Source organism: Lactuca virosa, chromosome 3 (genome assembly GCF_052849685.1).
Source record: "Lactuca virosa cultivar CGN04683 chromosome 3, Lactuca_virosa_CGN04683_v6, whole genome shotgun sequence".
Classification (NCBI taxonomy): Eukaryota; Viridiplantae; Streptophyta; class Magnoliopsida; order Asterales; family Asteraceae; genus Lactuca; species Lactuca virosa.
The window spans coordinates 168,423,399-168,432,895 of NC_136428.1; the positions used below are offsets into that span (position 1 = coordinate 168,423,399).

The window sequence follows — 9,497 nt, forward strand, 5'->3', positions numbered from 1 at the left end:
TCACTTAGCATTCTAAGTTTAAGTCTAGACCTTACACATGATAAAATAAGGTTTATCAAAGCATTTCTTAAAGAAATGTATCTTCATTATATATCAAAACTCGGGATGTCATGTTCCAATATAGACACAAAAGCATAAACAATAAAACATAGACCTTACACAGTTATATACAACTACTGGTCTATGAACAAAAACATCTTCACAAGTTCTCCAACTTATGCTCTCGCGCCACTACCTGTAATACAAAGAAACTGAGTGGGTCAGGCTTGGGAGCCTGGTGAGCACATAGGGTTTTCAACCCACAATAAATAATTATATTTAATTTCACCAACCAACAATAACCCGATTACCCATTCCCGTTATCCTCACTTTACGTCCCTATGACAACAACTATTACAAGGGACCTAATCTAGGATTTTCATCGGGACGGACACTACTGCAAAGGGGTTTCCTCAGCAATGAATGTCCTAAGGAAACCATGAGGGGGATAGAATACAGCAAATGAACACCCAAGTTCACTACACCTACAGGTTATGAGTCTGCCAACATTCCACTGAACTGTCTAGAAAAGTCTGTGGTCATCATCCATATTCTGCTGGACGACTAGATCACAATCACATCGAGGCCTCTCATCATTTTTATTTCATCACACATTACTATCTACCCATGTTCTACCCAACATATTTGTAGATAAAATATACTTATTTATATACAGCTTAAAACCTGTATAACATATTCATTCAATACTCATACCACATAACATATAGTATATAATCACATATCACGTATTTCATAGAGTATAATTCATATACGTGTACTATAGAAAGCAACTACACACTTACTCATATCATATATCTAATACATTCATCAATACTTGTATTAAAATCGTGTATATGAAAGGGACTATGCACTCACTTGATAAGACGATGCTCGGACAGCACTACGGCTCTTAAAGCGGTATTCTTCGGTGAAATTGTGATCTCTTCACACACCGGGCTTCTCGCGGGCTGAGCTTCGGCTCGAAAACTCTTTTCTTCTCGGGATCTTCGGAGCTTCGGGACTCGCTTCGGGTCTCGGGATGATACCGGGGCTTCGGGGGTATAAATTGCACGTAAATCGAGGTAATATGGAGTGAGAGGAAAAAAATTGAGCAACAAAACTCGGCTGGCCTTGCTTCCTATTTATAGGAAGCTGGAAATCCATGCTCACTGTGACATCCCCATTTTCACGGCCAGAAAAGACCGATTTTGTTTATGCTTGTTTGAAAATCAGAGTAACATTTTAAATAAAAGTGTTGCGGAATTTGTTCCCAAAACAAAATATGATAAAGATTTATCAAAAGCATTTCCAAAGAAATGTATTTCATTAAAAGACTCGGGATGTCATGTTCGATACAGATCAAAAGCATAAACAGTACAATATAAGCCTTACTACATTATTTCATATCTACAGGCTTATATCCATAATCCCTCATCCAAAACATCACATCTATGCTCGAGCGCCACTACCTGTAATACATGAAACTAAGTGGGTCAGGCTTGGGAGCCTGGTGAGCACATAGGGTTTTCAACCCACAATAAATAAATTTATTATTTTCATCAACCAAACAAACACGATTACCCCATCCCGTTATCCTCACTTTACGTCCCTAAAACATCTAACACAAGGGACCTAGTCTAAGGACTTTCATCGGGGTGACAACACATGCTTTAGGGGTTCCTCAGCAATTTATGTCAAATAAGGCAACCATGTGGGGGATGGAGTACTGCTGGTGAGCACATAGTTCAAATAAACACCTACAGGTTGCGAGCCTGCTAGCGTTCCACTGGACTGTCTAGAATAGTCCGTGGTCGTCATCTATACTCCGCTAGATGACTGGATCATTAATAACATCTATAACGAGGCCTCTCGTTATTTTATTTTGTCACACAACAACTATTACATCTACCTCTGTTTTACCCAACACAGTTTGTAGATATAAAATACATATACAGTTTAAATCATTTAAAACATGTATAAAATCGTTCATCCAGCATAGATAGCAAGTATACATATAATATGCACACATAGCACGTAACTTATATAAAATACTTCATATTTATGTGTAAGATGAAAGTAACGATGCACTCACCTGATTAGGTGGTGACTCTGCACTCGGACAGCACTTCGTTATCTCAAAATAATTTTCCCTTGACAAAACCTAGTATCAATACCACTAGGGTTTAGTCTAACGTTAACCGCGACTAATTAATAGTCTAGCTATTATTATTATTATATAAGCGTTAAACAACACTCTATATAACTCATAATAATAGCCCAAATAATTATTATAAGGTCCTAATAACGTTACTATAATTAATTAAAAGCTATATTAAAAATTGCGTAGGCGTAGCTCACTTACATCGGGTTTTCTTAAGAACCGGGCTTTGCTCGGAGCAGCGTTTCCGAACCGAAAGACCCTTTTTCTCGGGACTCCGGGAGCCTCAGGGCTTCCTTCGGGTGCTAGGGTTTTCACCTAGGCTTTAGGGAGGATTAGAAACCTTAGAGAGAGAAAGAAATTAGAGAGAGAAAGAGAATTGGTGTGAAAAACTCGGAAGAATTCGCAGCCTATTTATAGGCGCTGGACTTCGGACCTACGCTGCGTGTTCAGCAGCATTACGCTGCGCGTAGCTTTGGATAAGGTCCAGCTCGCATACAACTGGCTCGCACCCGGACTAGGAAGGGATAAGGCCGAGGTACGCTGGGCGTACCCAACCTCGGACGCGGGGCGTAGCGAAGGGTGACGCTTCGTTCATCGGATGCGAGGCTGATCTTCTTCGGACGGCCCAAATCGAGCCCGTCATCACTTATCGCAACAGGTTTCGCAAATTGCACCCTCAACTTCAAAAATTCGTATCTTCGCATAAGAGCTCCGTTTTCGACGTTATTTATATCCACGCGTAGGCGGGAACGTACTCTACAACTTTCGTTTAGACTCCGTCGGCTAATTTTGACTTTATTTTAAAAGTTATATTTTTAACAGGCCGGGACAGGATTGGTCCGTTAAAAATTCATAACTTCTTCATCCGACGTCCGTTTTCGTCTGTCTTTTTATCGTTATGCTACTATTAACGAGATATTCGATTCTCATTTAGGTTGTATCGGCTAAAAACCGCTCGATCTAATATTCGAATTTCGGGTTGTACACTGCTAAGCCGAAACTTCGAAAAATCATAACTTCCTCATACGAAGTCAGATTTGGGCGTTCTTTTTATGGACGCTCTCGGTTTAACATATTCTACGACTTCGTTTAGATTGCTAAGGCTAAAAGTCGTTCTATCGTAAATTCACTATATACGCTTCCCGGTGTCGTGCCGCTTCCGTCGCGAAGCTTCGACGGGTCATAACTTCTTCGTTATAACTCGGATTTCGGCGTTCTTTATATCTCTGGAATCCTTGTTTCGACCACTATAACTTTATGTAAAGATATCGGGTTTATCTCACACTTTAATTTTGACACTTATTTTTATTCTTTATTTATTATACATTTATAAATAAATAATAAGCATATAAATTCACATAATTCACATAATACTCAAATATTTCATCTTTATTACATCAAAAAGAGTAACAATAGTTGACCTAGACTATTACATCGTCTAAAAATGCTTAGCCCCGAAATCCGGGCGTTACACTCACGTCGTGAGCCACTTGTGCTCACGTCGTGAGCTCGAATATGTCACTGCGTTCGTCATGGCCACTTGCCCTGGAAGGTGTCAATCACTCTGACATAGGGGTTGAAGTTCGTGCCCTGAACTTCAGAAATTCATATCTTTTGCATACGAGCTCCGTTTTCGACGTTCTTTATATCCACGCGTATGTGAGATTATGCTCTACGACTCTCGTTTAGACTCCGTAGGCTAATTTTGACTTTATTTTTATTTTATTATTTTTAGTAGGCCGGGACAGGAAAACTCTGTTAGAAATTCATAACTTCTTCATCTGACGTCCGTTTTCGTCTGTCTTTTTACCGTTGCATTACTATCGACGAGATCTTCGATTCTCGTTTAGATTGTTTCGGCTAGAAACCACTCGATCTCAAATTCGAACTTTGGGATGCATACCGCTAAGTCGAAACTTCGAAAAATATAACTCCTCATACGAAGTCAGATTTAGACGTTCTTCTTATGCACGCTCTCGGTTTAACTTATTCTACGACTTTTGTTTAGATCAATAAGGCTAAATATCGCAGTATCGTAAATTCACTATTTACGTCACACAGTGTCGTACCGGTTCTGCCGCGAAACTTCGACAGGTCATAACTTCTTTGTTATAACTCGGATTTCGGCATTCCTTATATATTCAGAAACCTTGCCACGACCACTACAACTTCCTTCATAGATATTGGGCTTATCTAATATTTTATTTTATCGTTTATTTTTATCCTTAATTCATTTAAATCACACAATTAAGCAATAAACACATAATACTCAAATAATACATTATTATTATTTTAAAACGAGTTACAAAGGTTAACCTAGACTATTACATCATCAATCAATGCCTAGCCTAGAAACACAGACGTTACAGTACGTCCCCAACACCCGCGATCACTTAACCCTTCTACGCTGGGCGTACCCCAGCTTACGCTGCGCGTACTCTTGTGCTGGCCACCTTGCATGCATGGTCCTTTCTTGCCATCTCTCTTCATTAATGACCAATATTGCCAATAACTTCAAAGTGTCACGACTCCTTCATTCTAAGTCCGTTTCCGACGAACTTTATATCCGCGAAAAGGTGGCGAGAAGCTCTATGCTTCTAACAACTCCTCATTACCTAAAACCTTCCGGATAAAACCCGGGACCCATAACAGACCGAATCGCCTATACTCTTGGCCTCCGAAACCACAATCGAATACTTCCAAAACTGGGTGTTACACTAACTTCCATCCAACATTTTTCGATGCTATCTTTCTGACAGCCAAACAATGGTCGTTGTTAGTTCACATCCTCTCTAACTTTTCGTTCCTATAAATCATATAAAACCAAGACAAAATAGTTTTCTAAACATAAAAATACAACAATATTTTCAACCGACTACGTAAAATTGTAACCGAAGGCAAACTATACTATATGTCATATTTCATAAATGATTTTTATGTAATAATATTTTATTATTTAACAATTTAAAAAATAATATTTTATTTTTTTTACCAATTCACATTTTAACCTTTTTTAACTTAAAAAAAATTATTATTAAAATATTGTAGCTTTATAAAATAAACTTATTGCATACATTAAAATAAAAACAAACTTTAAGCATAAATTCACATTTATAATACCATAAGAAATCAAATTCGAGCATGGATATGGATATATAACATTTTAACCCCCCGTCATCATGATAACCGACTTCCCGTTCCCCCGCCACATTAAATTCAACGGCTACACACCTGCAAATTCAAATCTCAAAAACCATCGCCAAGTGCTACACAAACTCAAACAAACACACACCCAATTCCATTTCCAATTCTTCAAGGTTCCTTACCATTTAATTTCTCATTGATTGCTTCAACTTCCGTTTCTCTACATTCTGATTCTCTCCTCCATCGCCACTTCAAGTCTCTTCGTTGAGTCGTTGAGTCGTTTCACGAACAAGCCTTCAACAATTCCCAGAAATCAATCTCTGATTTCTGTTAATACTCGCACAAAGGTATGTTTACAGTGACTCCATTTGAATTGTATTGTGTGTTTATGATTTTGTCGGGTTAAATGATGAAAAACGAGGGTTTTGCAGGTGGGTTTCTCAAATCGACGAAGAAGATGAATGATCTGATGACGAAATCGTTCATAAGTTATGTAGATTTGAAGAAACAAGCCAAGATCGACATCAATTCAGAACAAACGGATCTCGAAAAAGGTACGCAAGAACCCAACATCACTCCCTCCGATGAAGCATACCTTTCTAAATTCTTCCAAGAAGTAGACGCAATCAAATCCAACATGGAAGAAATCACGAATCTTCTCTTCGATCTTCAAACTCTAAACGAAGAGACGAAATCCACTCACAGTCACAAAGTCCTCCGCGGATTACGAGACAGAATGGAATCCGACATGGTTTCTGTTCTTCGAAAAGCAAATGCTGTCAAAACTCATCTCGAATCTCTCGATAATTCCAACGAACTGAACAGAAAATCTTCATACAAAGAAAACAGCGCTGTGGATCGAACTTGGGTTTCTGTAACAAACGGGTTAAGATCAAAACTCAAAGAACTGATGAACGATTTCCAAGATTTGAGAGACAAGATCGTTTCAGATCATAAAGAGTATCTCAAGAAACGATACTACAATGAAACTGGAGAATACCCAAGTGATGGAATGATGGAAACGATGGTTTCTGGAAATGGGAAAGTGTTTGAAGGAAAGAAGGATTTGGTTATGGAGAATAAAGAGAGACATGAAGCTGTGATGGATATAAAGAGGAGTTTGAATAGACTTCATCAAGTTTTTCTTGATATGGCAATTTTGGTGGAAGAACAAGGGGAGAATTTGAATGACATTGAAGGGAATGTAGCAAAAGCTGGAAGCTTTGTTAATGGTGGAACAGATAGCTTGTTTTATGCGAAACAGATGAAGGATAAACATAACAAGAACTGGGTTTGCTTCATTTGGTTTATGGTGATAATTATATGTTTGGTTTGTGGCATTGCTATGTTATCTTCTTTTTGATAACGTGTTCATGAATCTTTAGGGTTTCCTAATGCTATGTTAGGATATGATTTGTTCTTTTGATTTTTTGAGTTTTCTTAGCTCAAGATTTAGACCTTAGGGTATGAATCTTTGTGATAACGAAAAAAATTCACTTTAATGGAAGTTCTTGAATCTTGAATGAATGTTTAGTTGTTTTTGTTGCTTTATTGTTTGTGTGTTATGTTATGTTTTCCACATATTTATTCGCATTACTAAATTGTGTTTTCATAATACAATAATCACAAGTCTCTCTTTAAGAAAATACAAAAAAAATTTCAAGTCTCTCTTTAAAGATCTCCAATTCAACCAACACTAAGTTGTTGAGTAGCCACCCATGATTTCTCCGGCTCTAAATCAACATTTCCAATCTGAAAATTATTTAATTATTAAATAATTACACATTAAAATGAACAAAAAAAAATTATATACTTTATATAAAAAGTGTCACATGTTGAATTACCTGAGCATTTTCAACACATACAAAATCTTTGTAGCATGCTTCCATTGTCAAATGTGGATTCCATAGAACCGCATCCGGCCAACTACATGGAGGGCAAATAAGTAATTTGACAACAAAAGAAACTAAAAAAGATTAACAACTTACTTTGTGTTCTTGATTGATATGATGTCACCAAGACCATTATCCAAATATAACTCGTTAGAGGCACCAAGATATACGCAGTCAACAAATCCAGGGTAAGTCACCACGTCTCTAAAATCATACAATTTACAGTTCAGAACAGAACAAAACAGTACAGAACAGTACACATAACAAGTTGTACGGTTTGTATTGGTATTGGACTGGGACTCATGTCAGTGGGATAAAAGTTACATTCTTTGTCCTACCCACAAAAAGGTGGGACTGGGACAAGGACTGGTTCTGGATCTTTCATTTGTGCAAAAGACGAAAATGCCCTCATACGTATACCTTTCCTCTTTACCCTCAATGGGGTTCTTAGGGTCTGGATCTTTGTTGAGAGTCTTACAACCTTTTAGACCTTTAACGGATGCACCCGATACAGAAGCCTTCAAAAAACGAAATAAATCTTTTAAATATTTACACGAAAAATGACTTTATATTATTTTGATTGATAATGATGATGAGACTTACACTGAAGTAAGTATGAAGGGCAGTGGTGAATGAAAATGGTTTTTTGTCTGTGTTTGTGATTTTTAATTCAGTTGAAAGGGTTTTCTTGTCTAGGGTAATCTGCAAATAAAGGACAAAAATGTGATAAATTGTAAAGTAAAATGTTTGTTTGATAAGAAATTAAGAACATGGTTACCTTGTATAAAGCTTGAAAGCTGTAATCCCACATAGCTCGACTGTATGAGCTATCTTTAAGCTCTAGAGTGATAACAGGAGTTCCATCGACATTTTCAGAATCGACAATCGACCAATCGGAATTCCTTGCAAATCCATGCTGTTATGAATTTTATGTAGAAATGTTTCGATTTGTTACAAAAAGTTTAACGATTTATGGATCATGGATGCAATCGTTGTGTATTACATACCTGTTGCATAGGGCCAGGTCCGAATTGTGGAAAACAATGGGGGATTCCTCCACTGTTTCCAAAAGAAAGAACAAAATGGAAGAAAGAATGAGCGACAAAAGTGGAAGAAAGAATTCAAGAATGTAATGGAGTTATAAGATTTGGATTTAAGATGAGAAGAAAAGTAACCTTATGGGCTTCTGTCCATTGAAAACAGCATCTGGACGAACAAAAAGGAGATCCCTGCTTCCGACTTTCCAAGATGTAACACAGCCTCCATATAAGTAGAGCTCGGCTTCACTGAAAAGTTATTGAGATGAATGTAGAATGACCTAATTTGAGGACCTGATTGTTCAGAATGCAATAATAATCACTCTGAAATCGGAAATTCAAGTATATTATCCTATCTACATAGTTCTCAATCGATTCTGCTTAAGGAACAAATCAATCGATGGATATTCACGGAATATGTTAATGACTAGTATCAATCAATCAATCAAATCGAAGTACCTTCCATGGGAAGAGGTTAACACAACCTTGGGCAATTTCCCCAATCCTTCAGTAACTTTAACTCCCAAAGTCGCAGTATCCTTATTCACAGTCGCAAATGCCATACCTGAATACCTGTCGTCAAACACTAGTTAAATCCCTCGAAACTCGGTCAATTTCTCAACATCGAGCTCTTTTTTTGAAGGAATTGGTTGGAATTTTTCAATCTTCAGTTCATTTTGATTAAGAAAAAGCGATCAATTAGGATCGAACGTTGAACTGAAGATGGAAACTTTGAGAAGGGGAGTTGAATATGGAAACTCACCGGTTGACCCGGGGTAGCTTAGAAGAAGTTAGGGTAGGAAGAGACCACGTCATTGATATTGCCCCCATTATCGTCTTCTCTGCTGAAAAGAATCAAGTTAATTCGCACACAAACACACAGATTTGTAGTAGCAAATCATAAACGATATTTTTTGCACTGAAAAATGTCGTTATTCATCGTTATGCCCACCATAGATATCGCATATTCGAGCCTAGACATATTTACGAAATTGACCTTTGAGCTTCGGATAATGTCACTGTAGCACATGAAACTTTCTTCATTTGGCTAATTTGGTCCTTAAAGTTTTTTTTTTGGTACATTAGACCAGTAAACTCGTAATTGACCTATTAATTACACCATTTTCTAAAAAAATTAGAAGGTTTACCGGTTACAATGCTTATGTGGCACGCTGATGTGTCTAATAAGCTTATGTGGGATGCTTATGTGTCGAAGAAGTACAA

The 9,497-nt window shown here is 37.4% G+C and overlaps 2 protein-coding genes across 3 annotated transcripts; one reads left to right on the top strand and one right to left on the bottom strand.

The window, feature by feature from the left end:
- The first annotated feature begins 5,401 nt into the window (after positions 1-5,401).
- SYP112 (syntaxin of plants 112) lies at positions 5,402-6,725 on the top strand. Of its 2 annotated transcripts, XM_079085836.1 has the most exons (2): positions 5,402-5,691; positions 5,776-6,725. In XM_079085836.1, exon 2 carries the CDS (start codon positions 5,802-5,804, stop codon positions 6,705-6,707), a length of 906 nt encoding a protein of 301 aa, XP_078941962.1. In that variant the 5' UTR covers positions 5,402-5,691; positions 5,776-5,801; the 3' UTR covers positions 6,708-6,725. The 2 variants fall into 2 exon arrangements, with proteins under 2 accessions (XP_078941962.1, XP_078941961.1); XM_079085835.1 differs by having other exon boundaries at positions 5,402-6,725.
- A 202-nt stretch (positions 6,726-6,927) lies between these two features.
- Positions 6,928-9,209, bottom strand: LOC145166797 (Galactose mutarotase-like superfamily protein). The gene is made up of 10 exons (XM_079085837.1): positions 9,037-9,209; positions 8,733-8,846; positions 8,412-8,522; positions 8,244-8,295; positions 8,015-8,152; positions 7,840-7,938; positions 7,657-7,754; positions 7,333-7,440; positions 7,189-7,270; positions 6,928-7,096 (listed from the first exon to the last, which is right to left on the bottom strand). Exons 1-10 carry the CDS (start codon positions 9,102-9,104, stop codon positions 7,031-7,033), a joined length of 936 nt encoding a protein of 311 aa, XP_078941963.1. The 5' UTR covers positions 9,105-9,209; the 3' UTR covers positions 6,928-7,030.
- Between the last annotated feature and the right edge of the window lie 288 nt (positions 9,210-9,497).

Bases quoted from the DNA above. Each gene is read 5' to 3' on its own strand.
- SYP112 (XM_079085835.1), top strand. From the start codon at position 5,751: ATGATGAAAAACGAGGGTTTTGCAGGTGGGTTTCTCAAATCGACGAAG.
- LOC145166797 (XM_079085837.1), bottom strand. From the start codon at position 9,104: ATGGGGGCAATATCAATGACGTGGTCTCTTCCTACCCTAACTTCTTCT. The intron at 8,847-9,036 runs GTGAGTTTCCAT...GTTTGACGACAG, and splicing joins AAGCTACCCCGGGTCAACCG to GTATTCAGGTATGGCATTTG. The intron at 8,296-8,411 runs GTTACTTTTCTT...TTTTGGAAACAG, and splicing joins AATGGACAGAAGCCCATAAG to TGGAGGAATCCCCCATTGTT.